Source organism: Chelmon rostratus, chromosome 19 (genome assembly GCF_017976325.1).
Source record: "Chelmon rostratus isolate fCheRos1 chromosome 19, fCheRos1.pri, whole genome shotgun sequence".
Classification (NCBI taxonomy): Eukaryota; Metazoa; Chordata; class Actinopteri; order Chaetodontiformes; family Chaetodontidae; genus Chelmon; species Chelmon rostratus.
In genome coordinates this window covers 2,457,754-2,478,256 of record NC_055676.1, presented here as the reverse complement: position 1 = coordinate 2,478,256, position 20,503 = coordinate 2,457,754, and the positions used below count along the sequence as shown (strand labels likewise).

The 20,503-nt window shown below is 41.7% G+C and overlaps 1 protein-coding gene across 1 annotated transcript in view; it reads left to right on the top strand.

Moving 5' to 3' along the window:
* slc12a2 (solute carrier family 12 member 2) overlaps positions 1-20,503 on the top strand; it is a 66,458-nt gene that overhangs the window by 27,618 nt on the left and 18,337 nt on the right. Inside the window, exons 5-20 of the mRNA XM_041959760.1 lie at positions 2,657-2,796; positions 3,718-3,828; positions 3,946-4,054; positions 4,153-4,277; positions 4,624-4,708; positions 4,805-4,965; positions 5,089-5,196; positions 5,313-5,436; positions 5,878-5,979; positions 9,155-9,310; positions 9,846-9,945; positions 11,188-11,299; positions 14,037-14,177; positions 15,998-16,104; positions 17,040-17,119; positions 18,911-19,054. Of these exons, the coding sequence (XP_041815694.1) occupies positions 2,657-2,796; positions 3,718-3,828; positions 3,946-4,054; positions 4,153-4,277; positions 4,624-4,708; positions 4,805-4,965; positions 5,089-5,196; positions 5,313-5,436; positions 5,878-5,979; positions 9,155-9,310; positions 9,846-9,945; positions 11,188-11,299; positions 14,037-14,177; positions 15,998-16,104; positions 17,040-17,119; positions 18,911-19,054 (1,905 nt within the window). The remainder of the gene's footprint in view (positions 1-2,656; positions 2,797-3,717; positions 3,829-3,945; positions 4,055-4,152; positions 4,278-4,623; positions 4,709-4,804; positions 4,966-5,088; positions 5,197-5,312; positions 5,437-5,877; positions 5,980-9,154; positions 9,311-9,845; positions 9,946-11,187; positions 11,300-14,036; positions 14,178-15,997; positions 16,105-17,039; positions 17,120-18,910; positions 19,055-20,503) is intronic.

The following is a 20,503-nucleotide window of genomic DNA, read 5'->3' as shown; positions in this document are numbered from 1 at the left end:
ACTCGATCATCTTAAATGTCAGGCCTGTGTTAATAAAGGTTAGTGAATCAGTGTTGAATTTGATGATGATGATTTGATGATTAAGACATCCAGTCAGGTAGCCCGGTGCCGTAGCATGCAAGGCCTTGAAAGTCAAGATTAAAATTTTGGCAGTGAGGTGGTGCAAAAGTCTTTTCTGCCCAACACAGTGTGAGAGTGGATTTAACCACATGCCATGGGACTTAGTGTAATACAGTCAGCCAGAGCGCTGTTTGTTTTGTAAGCTTATCAAAAACCGTATCAAGCCGTATCAGTTCTTCAAGATTTTTGTCCATTCTTTGTTCCATTTACCTCATGAGATACTTTCCTATGTTCACATTACAGATTTACCTTTTGAATGTGATCAATAACAGATGTATGGCTGTTATGGGACTGATGTGACTGCCAGTACAGAATAGTTCTTTTCCAGTATACAGAATAGTACATATGAAATAGTACTTTGCCAGTGTATTGTATCTTTCTCTGGCTCAGGAGGAGCTATGAATGATTTTGTTCAGACATAAGGGGGCTCAGACATTTAGCTATGCTATGCAACATACTGGTGGCATCATAAAAGCTTGCTTTCACTTGTAAGGAGTACGTCTTTTCAACATCCTAGCCTCATAGTTAAACCCTAAAAAATCATAAAGTCTAAACTGTCTTTCACACCCTGTCTCCAGCTTCAGTTTTAGTCCGTGCTCATGTATCTATGCTGATTGCATATTGGGTTGTGAGCATAATTAAAAGCTTGTGCATAGTAATTAAGATTCCCACAAATCACTCCAAATTGTCGTCTCGCTTGTCTCCATCAATTGTTTTTAATATTAAACTTCCAGTATATTGTTAATGTTCTGTTGTAGAGTGTTGTAACCAGGAAAGTGTTGACTGTGATGATGAGCTTTTCCTGCTTTTAGTATTCTGTCGTCACAGCAAATTATTATATCCTCAGAGGACAATTGTAAAAAGTCAAGTGTTTCTCAGCTCCTCATGTCACCATGCAGGATGACCTGCAGAAAAGACTGTGAAGCAGTCACACTCTGTGCAACATCATCAGCATGCCCACTTGCTTGTGGTAAAGTCTGTTTAATGTCTGGTCCAGTAGATTCCCACACACAGCTCCTCCAGATGATGTGTAGATTAGTTCAGGGTTGCAGTGCATGTGTAAAAGAGACTGATGTGTAGAAACCTGATGTGCCTCCAGTGTTTGAGTGAGTAAGTGTGAATGGGGGGTGACAGACAACCACAGCCGCTGTGCTGCTTACATGTCTGCAAGCAAGACATATGACAACAGTTAGCAGGTAAACTCTGCCTAATATGCACAGTATAAAGCTTAAAGAAGTTGTTTGGATTTTTTTCTGACAATGTGTGATAAGGGTTTCTCACTTGTAACATCATTGTATAATTCCATAGATAACACCTAGCATGGGGTCCTCTGATCAGTTTTCTAGCAATTTAGTAGCAGGTCAGCCCGAGATGAGCTCCATCTCTCTGCGGGGAAACAAAGCTAAAATATCTGATTCTACAACACAGTGTGCATCGACCAACCACCCACACTTTTATGTGCTGCTGAATTCTCCAGCAAGGCCTTTAGGTAACTCTAAGCTGCTTTGTTGCAGTTAAATCTATAGTCCGTCTCACATATGCACTGCAACCCTGAACTTATCTAGATGCTTTCCGGTCGAGCTATATGTGAGAACACTAATCCGATTCAGTTGGACCTAACATTAAACAGACTTTACCCAGTCAGTGAGCGAGCGGGCATGTTGATGATGTTTCTATCAAGCCTTAGCACGCCCTACCCATGATCTACCCACACTCCACCCAGGCGCCACCCCTCACTAAACCAAACAGAGTTCTTCCAGTAGGTGAGAGCACTAGGAGTACCATGCCCAGCCATACACGCTGTTTCAAACAGCTGATTGGCAGTGTGATATGTGATCCTGAAACTAAAATAACCTTTTGATGTGGAGCATGGGCTGCTCTGGAGGCCTCTCCCTCTCGGTTACGTGAGGCTGTAGTGTTTAACACTCCACACTCTGAGAGGAAAGTGCATAACTGACCATTGATAATTGTGCTAATGGAAGCCTCAACACACAGGTCTGAGGATGAATCAGGCTCGAGTAGAGCAGTTTTCCACCAATCAGAATGTCGGTGGTGTGATCCCCGGCCCCTGTGGTCTACATATTCAAGTGTCCTCGGGCAACATACTGAACCCCAAATTGCTCCCGGTGTTGTGCCATCGGTGTGTGACTGTGCTTGAATGGTTGTTGCTCCTGATGAGCAGGTAGCAGCTTGAATGGCAGCCCCTGCTCTGTGTTAATGCGTGTGTGAATGGGTGAGTGCTGACTTGTGTTGTAAAGTGCTTTGAGAAAAGTGCTGTGAAAATGTAGACCATTACCATTTCCATTTAACTCTGTCGACAGACAGTTTGTACCACATTTCCGCTTTGCCGGGGACAGTTATTTCCCAGTGCAGTACTTTGGGATGCAAACGTTGCAATATCATCCTACAGTATGTATATAAGTTAATAAAAGAATGGTAAATCCATGTTATCAGTTTAATTAAATGTGTCCTAGCTTTTCATAACGGCAAGTTAACTTTTACTAACGTCTTTTTTTCCCTTTACCTTCTTTTCCAGGTGGAGCATATTACTTGATTTCGAGGAGTCTGGGCCCAGAGTTTGGAGGCTCTATTGGTCTGATCTTTGCGTTCGCCAATGCAGTGGCTGTTGCCATGTATGTCGTTGGCTTTGCAGAAACTGTAGTGGAACTTCTCGCCGTAAGTCTCTGTGTCTTACAGTTCGTTAAAGCCGTTAGTGATTCCTGCTGTGTCTCTTGTTGTCGGTGCAATTTCACTACTTTGGCTCTCCTGGGTACCGGACCTTTCCCAAGTCGTACAGACAGCTTGGACCAAGAGAAAGATCAGTTAGTGACTTGACACCCTTTATATAGCAAGTTTAGCCATGTTAACTAATACTGACGTTGTTTATTGGCTTTCTATTCGTTCATCCATTAGCAATATCCCAGCTGACACTGAGGCTGGGTGAGAGGACAGGTAGCGAGTCAGTCCCAGTGCTGACACAGACAACCATTCACATTCACACCTACAGGCAATTTAGAATCGCTAATTAACCTAACCAGCATGTCCTTGGTCTGTGGGTGGAAACCGGAGCACGCAGTTAACCCACACAGGCTCAGGGACAACATGCTGCATCCTACATTCCTTGTTCTGTGCAAACATACATTCCATTCAGGTTTATCTGAAGAAAATATGGGCATTAGCAGTCTGAGGTAGACTGAGAATCTGCCAAAGTAAAAATCCTTTTAAGTAAAATTACTTTTTTCTGTTACTGTCCCTCCACAACAGCTCAGCACAGAAACGCTGTCCAGGGAAAGTGAAGAGGGAGCTGACTGTTGTTTTAAGACAGACTCAAAAAAATGTGAACCAAACTTTTGGGCAGCAAATCACCGTGCATGTATGCAAAAGCACCAGCTGCTGGGTTTAGTGGGAACTGTTTCGGCGGTGACGATTAATAGTAGTTTCATTTTAAAAGCTCCCATCATTGGATTTTTGTCTAAACTATTATATTGAGTCTTTTGCAGTATCAAGTAAAATACATATGAAAGAACTCGAATGTTTGCACTAGGCATTGGAAGTTTAGTGTAATTCCATTTAACAGCTCCTTGTATTGTCTCTCAGGGAGCAGATGCCATCATGACAGACGAAACCAACGATATCCGAATCATTGGCACCATCACTGTAATCCTTCTCCTCGGCATCTCTGTGGCAGGAATGGAATGGGAGGCCAAGGTATGGACAGGGTCCCACCTCTGGTGCTTCGTGTAGTTGAAGATGAAAATTCCCAATACAGGACACACAGTATGATTGATGCATTCCTAATGAACTGGTTCTTGTGCGTCTCTGCAGGCCCAGATCTTCTTGCTAGTTGTCCTCATCACAGCCATCATCAACTTCTTCATCGGGACCTTCATTCCCGTCAAGTCGAAGGAATCTGTGGGCTTCTTTGGATACGACAGTAGGATCATGGGCTGATTTCTCAAGTCAAACTTCCTTTAAAACATAAAAGTCTGTACCACCTCATAACCCTGCTGCCTTTCTTTGTGTTTATTTCAGGTTCAATCATGTGGGAAAACATGGGTCCGAATTTCCGAGAAGAAACGTTCTTCTCTGTCTTTGCCATCTTCTTCCCTGCAGCCACTGGTATTCTGGCTGGAGCCAACATTTCAGGAGACCTTGCTGTAAGCCACCTGTAACTGTGAACAAAGCCCCCATTGATAAAGAGATTACAGATCTCAACGGGTTTATCCTGATCTAATACATTTGACTAAAGCTGTCAAACCAAGCAAACTCATTGTCTGTGGAGATTCTTCTGCACTTATCTTTGTCAGACCTTAACTCTGTCTGGTAAGATGAATATTGGTGGCGTCTTCATTGATTTTCTGCTGGAAATAGTGAAAAAAGTAACAGTGAAACAGTGATTGAGCTGAAGACCTTCGGTGTGGCAGAGTATTGGTGACATCATCTAAAAGCCCTTTATTGATAAGAATAAAAATGAAATGCACTCATTGTGGTTGTTTGTTGCAGGACCCACAGCTGGCCATTCCCAGAGGAACCCTTCTGGCCATATTGATCACAGGAATAGTCTACCTGGGCGTTGCTTTTTCAACAGGTGCAGTAGTACAGTAAATGGGAGATTCTCTGTCGCTTTACGAGTGGTGTCACTTTTCTGAACAGGCTTTTAACATGTGCACAATACTCACACCAGGCTCCTGTATCGTGAGAGATGCCAGTGGAAATATGAATGACACACTCAGTTCTCAGTTCATGGCGAACTGCACAGATGCTGCCTGCAAATTTGGCTATGACTTCTCTTCCTGTAAGAGCGATAAAGACGGCTGCCGCTATGGCCTCCATAATGACTTCCAGGTATGAAGCAGCTCTATCAGAAGATGATTATTAGGAGCATTTCAGGGATAGAGGTCAAAATAGCTGTGTTGTTGCTCGGTGCAAAAGTCCAACAATTCACTGTGGATTGAACTTTCTGTTCAGGTGATGAGTGTGGTTTCTGGTTTTGGGCCCATCATCACGGCTGGGATCTTCTCTGCCACGCTGTCCTCAGCTCTGGCCTCTTTGGTCAGTGCACCCAAGGTTTTTCAGGTAAGACTCAACCTAAACTGTAACAAGGTATTTAACAAATCACACTAATAACCAGTAAGCATTTTACTTTTGGATTGATTATGAACAATTTCAACTCTGTCGTTTTCTTTCTACAGGCTTTATGTAAGGACAACATCTACCCCGGCCTGGGCATGTTCGCCAAAGGCTACGGCAAGAACAACGAGCCCCTCCGAGGCTACATCCTGACCTTCGGTATCGCTCTGGCCTTCATCCTCATCGGTATGCTCATTTATATTCTGACAATTAGGCATTGTTGTTGTTTGAGATCACAAAGAACAAAAGCCTTAAAGCTTAACATTCAGTAAACTGCAGTATGATAATGTTGGACTAAATTAGCGTAATGTTTTGTTGTACAGCGTTGTCTGTAAAGTCAGAATAATTTCTTGTAATGTAACAATGTCATTTGGGAGTAACTATTCCCATTTGCCTGTGATGAGTACCAGATTTCATAGTTCTTTCCTGAAAATCTTCTAAGAATAACAATTGGAAATTATTAAGACACTATGGACTTCTAAAATAAAGTGATATCAAATGTGCTGTTTTAGAGACCTCACCATCAGCAATATGCCAGTACAGAACATGGTCTGATGGTGGCATTAGAGGAAATTGCAGGTTTGAGTTTTGGCCCATTTGAAGTTGACTCATGTTTTGTTCTTTCAGCCGAGTTGAACGTAATTGCGCCCATCATCTCCAACTTTTTCTTGGCGTCCTACGCCTTGATCAACTTTTCTGTGTTCCATGCATCACTGGCTAACTCACCAGGTAAGATTGAGATCGAGAAACGGCAGAAAATAAGAAGTAAGATGTGCTAGCTCAAGAAGTTAAGACAGCAGGAACTTATCAGAAGACATGTCCTTTGTTTGAGTGTTAAAACAAGCAGACTGATAGCAGAGTCACGAGGAATATGCTGTTTAACAACGATTGTGATGGGAAATGATGGGGTTTCAAAAGGAATTACTTGAAGCACTTAGACATGTCCTGAGCTTTAAAGTGCCTCAAAGAGCTTAGGGCTCACAAGACCGGCGCTATCAGGCTGTCCATGGAAAGGCTAAGAGAAAATCTGTGGTAGAGTGAGTGAATGCAGCAGCACTCAGACCATCATTTACATGACTTATCATTTTTTTCACAGGGATATTGATCAATATGGCAGTAACTGTGGAGGCAGAGGCAAACTTTTAGGAATCATAATAATAATTTACTTTTTTTGTACAACACCTTTTATACAAGAAATGCGTCTCAAAGTGCTTTACAACAAAGAAATTATTTGCAACAAGTGCTTTACATAAAAAAAAAAAACCTTTTTACCTGAAACTGTTCAGTGGCCTGATGTTGAATTGGCCGTTAAAATAATATTAAACCTGACATGTAAGATCAGAACAAGAGAAGGCAGCTTAAACACGAAAGTAACTAGACAAAGGGTTAAAAGTAGGGAGATACTACAACTACAACTAGCTTGAAAGTATTGTAGCTGTGCTAACATGCTAGCCAACTTGGAACATGGCAGTGCCAGTTATTCATAATAGCTCTGCAGGAAGCTGACTTGCTAACAGCTAGCAAGCTAGTTAGCCTGACTGCTAACTGGACGACAGTTAATTCAGTAGGTGTATGTGAGAGCTTGCTCTGTGTTAGACTCTTTGGGTTTTAGTTCCCTCAGACGTCAGTGATGTGAAGACAGTTTGCTATTCTTCAACAGCATAAATTTACCTTGTCAAAGTTAACTGAAGCCCGTCTTGCGGCGAGCTGGTCCAACACAGTCACAAAATACCCAATGTCCATTTATCATTAAACTTGCGAGGAAATGCCATGTTTGTTGAGTCATCTGGACAAACACACACTCAGCATGAAGTTCAATATTCAGGTTCTGACAAATGAAAATCCATTGATTCGTAGGTGCACACAATGACAACACACACACAAATACAAGGTGTGTAAATCAACATTCTTTATAGTGGTGAAAAGCTGCCCAAACAGTCTTGACTTAAAGTCTGCTTACACGCTTGTTCCCGAGCTTTCAACAGTATCACACAGCCTTTATCAGCAGATGAAACTGTAGGATTAAACTTTGTTATTCAGAGAACTTTTAGGAGCAGATTAAACCCTTTTCAGGCAGCTTTAACATGCTACCAAAAATCAAAGCTTATTTGGGTAAAAAACTTTTGTTAGATCCTCTGGGTGTCACTTTGACCGTACAATAAGCCTAAAAAAATGCATCAAATACAGTAGTTCAACGAAGGGTTTGGGATTTCCAATAACTGATGATGCATTTTCTGACAAAACAGAAGTTCATTACCAATTGCTCCCTACTCCCTTATTACTGGATTTGTATACAATGTAATGCTCTTAGAAAGGAGATGAATGAAATCCACCCACGTCACCAACCCCCCATTTTCCTTCAGTCACTCAGTCACTATGTTGCATTGAAATATGTTTTTACAGAAGTGTGTAGGTCACTGTTACTGAAACTCTGCCACACATCTGATGAGTCATTTTATATGATTCACTGGGTGACGATTATGACTGACAGCTGTGTTAAATTGGATCACAAAGCCTCCGGCATTTTGAAGCCCTTTTAAATGTACGGTACGTCATTTGGCTTTGCTGTTTAATGATAACTGCATCAGGAGCTGTACGGTTCTTGCCTGACACTAACGAGGTATTGTCAATTTACATTAAAGTGAGGACTGATCTCTGCTCATATAGCTTAACATAAATATGTCTGAATATATCATCAGCTTTTCAGAGGTGACACACAACGTACAAAAGATGCTGCCTTATATATGCTAGTTTTTCATGTTCTATAAAGGGTCAGTTCACCAACCCTAACCTTAATAAAAACTGTTGAATTATCTGTTGAGTGATGAAACATTGAGTGGAAAGAGAGAGGATTTCGCTCCCTTGCATTGGGGTGGAAACAGAAATGTCAGACACAGATATCTGAAAACCTGGACAAATGAAACCCAACCTGTCTGTGTGGATACCACTGTAGGTGTGTGAGAAAATGTTTACATTTTTTTGTAGTTTAGGTGAACTGACCCTTTAGACTGCAGTGAAAGGCTGAATGAATGCATGTAGTTCATTTATTCATTTTTTATATTGAGTTCTGTGCTTTTTTCCCCTCAATACCAAAGCTCTAGCAGAACTCCAGGTACAGATTCTCTATCTGCTTCTAATTCTGCCAAGCAGGTCATATAATTACATGGACTTAAATGGTACATGACTCAATTAGAGGCAAGCAGTAATACAGACATTGACTTTTACTGCCTCTGCAACCACAAACTGTATAAACCCCATTTGGTGTTCTGACCTCATCAGGGCCGATCTCGCCCCACTCTGGGGGACACATAAAACCCCTGCAGGGGACTGAGAGGAACAGCACCATCAATGTACCGTTTATGTCCTGTGGTTTGTTTTAGACTCTGTCATTGTGTAACCACACACACTCTGACTGTATCCCATCACTAAAATCCCACTAGTCTAGTTTCTGTGATACGCAGTAAATAAATATGGCCCCTAATAGCTGGTATAATCTTCTGGTCTCCAGTCTAACTGGCTGCTAACTCCCATTCTTTAACCCCGGCACATATCCAACTTTCACTTTATCCATGCTCTTTAACAGCAACATTTAATATTTTAAGACCATGTTAATGATGAAGATTACGGCAAAGTGTTTCCTTTCATGTGATGACCACGCTTACCCTTGATTTTTAGTCTTTTCCATTGCAGGCCTGACTTAATTTGGTCCCAGTTAAGGAGTCTTTAACAAATCGGACTTCTACTCAACCTTAACACGAAGTGCATTTCCTCAGTTTACCATAACTATTAATTTTGCTACTATTCTGATATCCACACAGTATGCAAGTTGCACTCTGTTTCTTTGCTGTTAAATGTCCATTGACTTTTGTTGCAGTGATGTGACTTGTTTTCTTTGGTGCTGTAGGCTGGCGTCCCAGCTTCAAATACTACAACATGTGGGTTTCTCTTGCTGGAGCTATACTGTGCTGTGTGGTGATGTTTGTCATCAACTGGTGGGCTGCTCTTCTGACCAACGTCATTGTTATGGGTCTCTTTATCTACGTCAGCTACAAGAAGCCAGGTGAGTTTCGAAGTATTCATTCAGCACAATTTGGCCAGTGAGTTCACATTTCTTGTTCCTAGCCATGGTTTACGGCGTTACGGGATTTCACAAACATAATTAGCTTCAGTGCCCTAATTTCAAGACAAAAAAAATCTATTTAAAGTCTTTATAGACAGAATAAAATGCATTTAAAGGACTTGAAGCATGGTGAAAATGCTAGCCTAGCATCACCAAAAGTGAAAAACATACACCGTCCAACAAGCCAAGTCAGTTTTCTTTATATAGCGCTTTGCCACATGATACTGAGCTGTCAAGTCGTTCCACTTCCCAACGCACTTTCTTTGCACCTCTTCAAACACAAGCCTGGCCTTGCAGCTCTGCACGCACACCTGTGTGCACGCTCAGTTTGACATGCAGCTACACTCACATATGAGGCCTTCTCAATGTCTGTAACACCACATGTGTCAGATGGCCTTTGGTCCAGCGGGACGACCTGTAAACACACTTCCTAACTGCACTGTGTGTTTCTGCCTGCATGCGTCCTCCCCTCCAGATGTGAACTGGGGCTCATCGACCCAGGCTCTGACCTACCACCAGGCCCTGACCCACACTCTGCACCTCAGCGGAGTGGAGGACCACATCAAGAACTTCAGGTACCAAACACGAAGAGGCACCCCTACGGACTTACTAAACATGTCCGCAGTTATTATCATGAGTGCCGAAGCTGAAAAAATCCAGCAGTTTTATCAGACTGAAAGCACTGTACTGTAGGCTTCAACTGAAGTTCAAATGTACACATAAACATGTCTACTAATACACATTTATGAATCTGTTTGATGTGTTTTGTGGCACCCATGTGGACAGCTTCAATATGCCTTGGTAGGCTTACAGGGTATCATTTGACAGTGTTTTGTATTGGTGTCAATACAATCCCCAATGTCTAAGCTTTTCAGTGTAACAAAGCATGTCAGCTGCTCATTGCACCAGTATTAAATAAAGAAGTTGACCTTAATAAAAAACTAAAGCTAGAGAAGTTTTCTGATTTAGATCAGGAATTATCTGCTCATAGAGGCAGTAAACAAGCCTAACACTTATATATAACTAAATCAAATTCAGGGTGGGGTCAGAATGCACTGAGAGATTATCAAGTTATGGTCATAAGGGAAATGAGGCCTACTGTCAACAACCTGAGCTTACAGCTCACATACTGTAGTTATTGTCTAACACAGTTTTGTAGTTTGCGGTACACACAAACACTGGGGACAAAGTTTGCTGCAAGTCATTCAGCGAATGTAAAAAAGTACACAAAATCACATAATATAACTAAACAATCGCTGTCACACATTACATGGGACCATGTAAGGGGCAATTTGGGGCAATACAAACTCTAACTAATTTGGAATCACTTATCATTAAATTGTAGACCAGATGCATAGATCATTGCACCTACAGTAGGTATTATTATATATACAAATATCCACCATGTTGTTCATTCTCTGAAGGCTTGCACACAGAGCACATGGCTCAGTGGTGCTTTTGAGGACGTATTAGTGATAATGTGCCTTTGGACTGTTCCCATGGCAGCAAACCAAGCAGGAGATTAAAAGGCATCTGATGGTGTCTTCAGAATGACTTGTGTGTTCCTCTGGGCCCTCTCTTGTCTCCTCTCAGCGCCTCTATTAAATCCCATGGTGCTTAACATATTTGCTTTGATGTGCGCTACTCTGCTCCAGTTTTTCTGTCCCGTGCTAAGAGGGCTGGAGACCACTGTGAAGGTCAGCAGAAAGTGGCCGCACATGTAAAAGCTAGTAGTGCTGTAACTGTCATGGCAAAAGATGAAAACTGACCCAAATGCTGACATGTTGATATTTTCTCTTGAATGTGTGTGACTGTAGACCCCAGTGTTTGGTGATGACTGGCTACCCCAACTCTCGTCCAGCTATTCTTGACCTGGTGCACAGCTTCACCAAGAATGTGGGCCTGATGATCTGCGGTCATATTCGCACGGTGAGCAGACACTCTTAGTGTTACTGTTATTACAAAGATGCTCTGTTAACCCACAACTGCTCCTAAATTGCTTCAGAGTCTCATGAAGCTGCCAAGTCAGACAAATGCAATGAAAGCATTTCATTAATACTGTGGATGACTTCAGAAAAAGCTTTTAGACCGACTTTATAATTTCAGCATGTTGACTTCATGCCACTCATATGGCCATGAATAGAAACTAATTAAACTATAATCAAGCTTCCTCTCCTATATTTTGACCCTTTGCACTCCTGATGCACCAGCTGTCATTTGGCATATTTAAAAAAATCAAATTATGCTCCATTTGCGTTCATCACAAATGCTTCAGCAAATCGTTTTTGACTAGCAAACAAAGTGAAATAGAGGCTTTTGTATTTGGTTACACTAACTACATGTGAATCCTCTATTTAGTGATTCTGTGAAGTCCTCTCTAATCTCTTCATCAATACCAGTTAGTGTTGAGTTGCAACACCCAAACATTATTATGTCTTAGCCAAAGCGCTTTGTAATGTATTGATTGTCATCTTGAGCTGTAACAAAGTAGCAGTAGTAATAATGATAATGGTAATAGTAGAGTATTGCAGTATAGATATGCAGTATAATAATATATGTATGCACCACAGCATTGCACCATTGAATTATTGCACATGTTGAGGAGATTATTATTATGAGCTACTGACAGGGGTGAAATAGGAAGTCCAGCTCCTTCGTCTTTGTCTTCGTTCTGCTCAGGTCGGTGACAGAATTTCCCACCACAGCCCTGTGCTCACCCTCCTCACCCTCGCTGATACATCCAACCATGGCAGAGTCAAATAAATTCTGATGATGGCAGGACACTGATAGTGATGTAGTGATAGTGACGTCTGTGGTGCAGATGTTGACGAGGAGTGGAGACAGGACTGTCCCCTGCTGGGCCCAGTGTTGCCGACCACTCTGTCTGACACACAGTGTTGCAGGTGCACATACTGTGGTCTGCCAATCAGGTGGTCGAGGGGGGTATCCACCTGCATCACTGTCAGCTTCTCACCCAGTGGAGTCGGCTGGATGGTGTTGAGAACTGGAGAAGTCAAAAAACATGAGTGGGGGAGGGGGAGTAGGTGGTGTTTGGAGGCAGACAGTAGATTAGTCAAGGAGGGGATGGGCAGGAAGATGAAATTGCTTTTTATATAATTAGGATCCCTAATTATTAATTACTTTTCAGAAACTGAAGTCAGTCAATTAAGGGGACTTGGGATCTGAGTACCATTTTCCATCTTAACAGTACAACACAACAGCTGTTCACTTCTTTCCCAATGCCCACCATTAAGTTTTCAGTTTTGACCCTCCATGGCAAAAAGTTTGGGCACCACTGTTCTAGTCTCATGTGATCTGAGCTAGTTAAAATCTGTCATGACGTTGGGTGAATCAGTTGAGTTATCATTGTTGTCACTCTCTGTCACAGTTTTGACACTAAATAGAGTCTATGCAGTATACCATGACTTTACAACAACCTCTGGACAGTGTTATTGAGTCTGATGGTCAGGTCAAATATACCGCCCCCCTCACTGTAATCAAGTCATATATGCACCATGTTTTTTTGCTCTATGCCAAGTTTGTTGGTGGCTGTCATTCAGCCATCCAACAGTTGTATCTAAAACTTACCTGATGCAGGTATTTAGTAACAATTGTGATGTTGTAAGTAGTGCTTTATTGTGATATTGAAGAATTCAAACAATCCATTAAGAATATATTGGCTGATCTATCATTTTTAATGTAAATACATAAAATAATTAACATTTTTTAATAAGAATTCCTTACATTTGTTTTTTAAGAGTGTTGACCAAAATATGGAGTGAGCAGGACACACTTGAGTTGAAAAATCAGCTGACATTTATTTATTTATTTACTGTAGTAATGGATGCGTGAACGATTATAAGCTGATATTGGTCGATGCATTGACTCTGCTGTCCATGGTCGTTTTGGAGTATATCAGAGCTTTTCTGCTACACCAAGGACAGCTTTAACAACTGCCGCAAACAGCTATTATCAGTATTTCCTCTGCTTGCTCCAAGTTAATTAGTTGTTGTCTTAGCGTGACACTAATTTTCCCTTTAAAACATCATCATAGTTGTGTGATCTCTTGTCCGTCTTTGCTCAGACACAGTATAACTCTCTCTCTGAGTCAGCTTAGAGCTCAGAAGTGAGCGCATCAGTGAGCCACAGTGGTGATACGGTTGATGTGTTTGTTCCACTACACAGTGTAAAAGGCCTTTTACAAATCCCCTGCCAGGCATAACTACTTCACAATGGAAATCCATTTTGATTGGATGAATGCGGCTCTGTGCAGTCCAGCAGCTCTATGGCTCTGTGGAACACGCCACCCCCAACAAGTGGCCTCTGATCTGCCTCCTGCCTGTTTCCACAGCTTCCATTAGGACGCCAGGAGAGAGAGCGAGTTAAATTGTGTAAACATTCCCAGCTAATGGCATTAAGGTTTTCTGTCTGAAGAGCGTCTTTGTGCGCTCTTTTTTTAAGAAATAAACAAAGTCACCAATGAGGAGATTCAGAGCAGGACTTTTCATCTCATTTTATTTATTCCAAACTTCCAACTTCCAATAAAGGCTGTGGGATAAATTCTATTGTCCTTAATTAGTGTGTGTGTGTGTGTGTGTGTGTGTGTGTGTGTGTGTGTGTGTGTGTGTGTGTGTGTGTGTGTGTGCATGTACACTCCTCCCCACAGGGCTACAGAAGGCCAAACTTCAAAGATCTGGCCACAGACCAGGCCCGGTACCAGCGCTGGCTGTTGAAGAATGAGACCAAGGCCTTCTACACGCCGGTGTTTGCTGAGGACATGAGGCAGGGCACACAGTACCTGCTCCAGGTAGGAAGACAGCGCTGCCACAGTGGTGCTAGGAATAATATCTCTAATCTCTGGAGGATATCAGTGAGTAAACTACTACACTGAGGAGCATCACGAGGCGTTGTCCAAACTTGTCCAAAACAAGTACCGACAGCCAGCAGTGCTGGCTCTGTGTATTCTGTATTTGCTGGTGATGATAATCCTTCTAATGACTCATTTTTCACTGTTGTTCAAGAATGTTGCCAATGAGAAATGTCTGAAATAATTTTTCCTGGTTAAGGATATTGCTGCAGTGGTCAAGGCAAGGTAATGTCCACTATCAAATACAAAGTCTCATTTGGCTACATAGAAACATATAAACAGTGTTTACCAAGCCAAAAAAAAAAAGGAAATGAAAGTAGGGATGTCTATGCTTAATCATTAATCGACAGCTGCACTGGCCTGCACCAGGAACTGGATAGACGTGTTATAGAAGATGGCCGGACACGAGGAAGAAGATAAATTGATTAATTGACGTTAAAAATTAACTGATTAAACCGACACAACGTGTCTTTTGCGCACCATTTCTCTGGAGGTCACATACATTAACTTTTCTACCACGAGAGGGCTTACTTCATGAACCACAGCAGGTGGTCCATTTTTGATGGACGGCGCGTCAGTCTACACAGAGCAGATCAAGCCAGACAGGAAGTCAGGCACAGGAACAGTGTAGAGAATGTGGTAAATTTTCAAAATATAAGTCGCTGACTCCTAATCTTACATCAAAAATAAAAAAAAACAATTAAAACAGACAAAAAAAGAAAGCATTTAATCACAGAGCCTCCCTCCCCATGGTAGAAGCACCCTTTAGACTGTCTGAAGGATGGAACATAAACCCATCACAGACGCAGACCTAACCCTGCCATTGTTCTAGGTTTTTCTTATTGTCCACAGATCCCACGAAAAGACCCACACCAACAATTTGTTTCTGTCACTACTCTCAACCTTGTCAGTCACTCTGAGCTTCAAGCCCATTGGCTCCCAGTGAAGTAGTTTTTTTAGTTTTTAAAATGATGAGGAATGTTATAACAAACGTTACTCAAGCAGGAGAAAATAGTGCGTTTGTTGGGGACTATTTTAAGCGCAGATTAATCAACATTTGTTGCTGTAGTGAGTATTTGGGGCAGCAGTATGTGGGATTGACTACAGGATTTGTGTTTATGGTAATGAAGAATCATGTCTCCCAGTATTTGTCAAGATAAATCAGTCTTTGATATACACACAGTGGTTGTTAGGATGGATTGATAGTTGGTTTGAGTATGTGCATTGGATTTGTAGACAAGAAGAAAAATACAAAGTATCATAAGAGTTATCCTTAATCCTAAATGAGTTTAACATCTGAAGGTTGAACTAGTTTTAGAACACTTCAGAACATTTTGTGATGTCCTCATGTGCTTTCTTTGGGTGAGAAATTGAACGAGTTTACAGACTCACAGATGGTGAAAAGGAACAACACTTTGTTTCATTGCTGAATACATTGATCTTATTGAAATGCAAACTAAGCAAAGGTGAAACTTGTGAAACTGTGAAACCTGTGGAACCGAGGCAGTGCTGACTGAGGCGGGTCTGCCAGAGTTTCCATCTCAAGTGATAAAACTGGTCGTGGTAACTAGCCTGAGAGGGAATACAGTGCATCTCGTGGCACCGTAACACCAGAAGTGGGCTCAACCTAGAATATCTTCAGTTTTATTTGCTGCTCCAGAATGACGACGAGTGTGTCGATGATTCTTGGGAAAGTGGGCAAGAAATGAGTGAAGGTGTTTATGTGTGAATTCATGATTTCAATTGTTGTCCCTCTCAAGGCTGCCGGCCTGGGTCGCCTCAAGCCGAACACACTGGTGCTGGGCTTCAAGAACGACTGGAGGGATGGCGACATGATGAACGTGGAGACTTACATCAGCATGATCCAGTAAGTTGATGTGCTTCAAAGAGACATATTAAAACTAGAGTCATCGGTCTCATTATTCTCTCTGTGAGACGCTCGCTGTCACTTATTGTCATTTATCTGACAGCTTCAGTCACTGGTTACTTTGCAGGTTCAGATTAACAATACAACATACAATCAGCATAGAAATTATGATAAAATAAACTAAAACGAGCTCCACATTTACTAGATGCAACGTTAAACAGTTCATATTATGTTCTGAAATGGGCCACCGATGGGTTCACCAGTGTACCGTCTTATCCTGTGAACCATCCTGCCTGTCGTTAGACATTGTAATAATGGAGTAAAGCTTATTTGTTTTACTCAGTCAAGATGTTGTTTTCTTATATTCTAATCTCAAAACGCTCCAAACGGCTCCACATTAAAAAGTAAAACTGTCTTTCGGGGGAGGCTGTTCCCAGACTCCCCTACCTGATTTAGTTTTGCACCTTGTCGTCTCTTTCACTGCTCTAGATTGTGCAGGTCTGGAATTAACACAGGACTACAGTGTTTGTCCATGTGAAGTCTTGTCTGCCTGCTGAACCTGAAATCAGTCATGTGAGACTGTGAGTGAAGGACTTAAGCTGAATGAGTTCCTGGTTGTAAAGTGTGGGGATTATGGCATTTGAGCTGAAGGTCAGAGATGGTTCAGCCCCACAATATTAAAATCACAGCTAATACGCTCAGCAATGTGCCCTTTACTTTCCATCCAGTGAGTAGCTGTGGTAGTGTACACACTACAGGGTTCAACCTGCAGAACTGAGGAATATGTTGGAACCTGGCATCTGTTGTGTACAGTCAGCTCTCTGCAGCTCTCATTTGTCTTCCTGTGAGTCTCTGTTTCATGTCTCTGATTCAGGTCTCACCTCATTCTGTCCACTGCTGATTTTGACTCTTTCATTTATGTGTTTTCCTCTCAGTGATGCCTTTGACTTCCAGTTTGGTGCTGTTATTCTGCGACTGAAAGAGGGCCTGGATGTGTCCCATATCCAAGGACAAGGTATGAAACACATGAATACACACACAATATGTTTCCAGAGGAGTGTTTACCAATATGGTTCAAGTCAATATGATTCTTCCAATATTCTTATTTAAACCATTATTCCAAGTTGAGATGCTGTGCAAAACATAAGTAAAAACAGAACATGTGAACAACTGAGCCTTTCAAGGATCACCTGTTACCAATGAGCCTTGGTAATGAAATCACCTCTGGAAAGGCCCAGTCCTCGGCTGTCTTATGTTGCCCCGATCCCAACTTCTTTGAAATGTGTTGCTGGCATCAAAATCAAAATAAGCATATGTCTATGATTTAATATATTGTCTTGTGCTGTTTTCAAATGAGTCCATGTCAAAAAAGATTAACAAATGATCACATTCTGTTTTATTGGTGTTTTAGACAGCGGCCTAACTTATGGAATCTGGGATATATAAAAATCATGAATGACACTACAGCACAAATCAGAAGTCTATACATGGGTCCAGTATTCTAAGGTGTAAATAATACAAATAGTGGAAAGAAATAAATACTCAATGAATATGCTGATGATTATGGGTGTGATGGGTCTACAGTGATCTTTTCTCTCCATAGCTGCATCTAAAATCAGACAAATGTAAAAGCTGATCAAAAGCTAAACCGTCATTAGAAGAAGTGTTTGTTCACCAGTTAAAAGACAGGGGTGTTTCCCAGGCAGGGAGTTTTGAGATGTCCATGAGCCGATCCTAAGGATCTGCATCAGGGCTGATCTGGCCATATTTTAATGGATTGGCATCAGCTAAAGTGAAGCCTGTGAAAATACCGATCCTGTGTTTTGTCGATCTCAGCCTGCTGGTGTTGCAATGCGGATCTGCTGTATCACAGCCGGCCTGTTCAGTGCATGATTTGGGTGCACAAGTGAGTGATTCACACCGAGTTTGGCAAAATGTATGAATTTGCTCTGATATGACACTGATTGCAGTTAGTAGAGAATACATTAGTAAAGATCAGCACTCAAAATATCGACGTAGGCTGGCACTTTTTAACCACCGTCACTTTCTTTCAGCAGTGAAAATGACAAACGTGGCGGTTATCGATAGTTAATATTAATTTTGTGAGTTACTTGATATGTTGTTTGTCAGGTTTGTGTGCACTTTACAGCTGGTGTCTGTACTCACCCCCCAATGATTTTAAGGGAACAAGCTCTGCTCATTAACAATGCTGTACAGTGTCGTGCCTCTCACAGATTGAGACTTCCCTCTCCCATCAGTTTCAGGAACTGCATTCTCCCAGTTAAACCTTTAGAAACTTGGAATCTTAATAGTTTATAATCAGAACAACCAGTATTTGGATCAAGTAGCAAAAACGGTGTGTCAGATTAGGAGTCTACAGTCGTTATTTCAGTCTTTTAGATTGGTATTTAATGAACAGAAAAAATAAGTATTGTGCCAGACTCTGGATAAGCAGATACCCAATATATTAACGGGCTGATTGATTGATTAGTCCTGATTTATAGTAAGGACCAAAGGTCTGAATATCTCAACCTCTGAATTTGATGATTCATTTTTTAATCTGACACAGCTTTATGGAAGTGAATCACTAAACCACTGGACTAACCCAGAAGAGATGCTGTTTTTCTCCGTAACTTAAGCATTTCTGTGTCAAGGCTGCATAAATCTGTAGTTGATTTCATTTGTCTCACCCCTCACAGGCTTTAAAAACCTTTCCCCCCCATCTTATTTTCTCTCTCATTGCCTCATTTTTTTCCTCTTCCTGCTCCTCCGTCTCCATCTGTCCCCTCATTCCATTTCCTCCCAGATGATTTGCTGTCCTCCCAGGAGAAGTCCTCAGGGATGAAAGATGTGATCGTGTCCATAGACACCAGCAAAGACTCTGACGCCGATTCATCCAAGCCGTCCTCCAAAGCCACCAGCCTCCAGAACAGTCCGGCTATACAGAAAGGTCAGCCAGCCTCAGTATGAATGTCTCCACATTCGTCTTAATTACTTTATATTGTCCCACAGAATCTACCAAGCAGACTTTACACTGAAATTACACACCTTAAACATCTAATGTGTGCATTATTCACAGCATCTCTAAGATTGTTTAGTGTGTGTGTATGTATGTGTGTGTGTGTTGCCACAGGTCTGGTAAGTGCTTGAAAGTGGTTGGATTTCTGAAGCAGTAAAGAAGTCCTGAAGATTTATTGGATTAATCAATCTGAGTTTGTGATATATCAACTGAGAATTCACCTTTCATACCATTTGTATGCACCTGAAGCATTGGCCAGGCTTGATACACTTTCTTTCTGTCCATCACTCTCCGTGTAGGCTACAACCTTACAGCAATTTGCTGATGTCTGTGCTGTCTCATTGGCTGTTATGTTGTCATTGGCTTTCCTAGCTCAAATATTTGGCTGGTCGCACGCATTGTTTAGGTCCCCTCACCCACCACACCCAGCCCACAGTGGTGCAGGCTAGTGAGAAAGTAATGAATGAATGTGTGTGCCCACTGTTGAAATAATTAATTATGCAATGAGTTCATGTTCCCACCACAGAATTCTAACCTTTGTTTTGCGTCACGTCAGATAAAAGAGACTTTAACCCCAGTGGTTAGAGGGACGGCTACAGCGTCCGCAGTACATTCCAATGGGTTGCCATTGTAATGAAAATCATATATCACTGAGCAACAATGGCGACTTCTATAATTACTTGCTAACACTTTTTGACGCATTGCTAGGTGCAGCAAACCAGGTGTACTCCCATAGTAGACAGTTGGGCTACAACATCAGGAAGTGTCCAGGAAGAATCCTGCATGCATAATTCTATGGTGTTGACACTTGCCATGTGGCAAATGTTGGCTCACTGTTTATTGTATTATAGTGGTATTGTTAAAATGTGCTGAAAAAGTTCAAAATGAGTCTTAAAAAGACTGACTGTAACTGCAATGAGCCCAACAATTGACATAGATACAGAGGAGCCTTTTATAAGAGCCTGTAGTGTTTGTCCTGGTGAACATTTTTACAACCTACTTGTCAGAGCAACAAAATATATTGGTTGGATACTAAATTACACAACGTGTTATCGTGTGCAGTGGGCAGATAGAGTTTGCAGACACACGTTGCATACAGCAGCAGCACAGCACACACTGTTTTTACACATGTACGTAGGTGACAGTGAAAGCTTCATACATTGTTGACAAGCTATTAACAAGACAGGCAAATATGACATTTTCCCCCATTCTGAAGTCCCCACATCATGCATCGAGCTGAAAGGTAACCCTGCATTTGCTATAAAGTAGTGGTGGTGGTGGTCATGAAGAAGACTTGTAACAATTGAAGTGTATGCGACTCTTTTACACAGCAATGGGTCATAAAATCCCCTTTTTATAAATGAATTACCAGTATAGAGG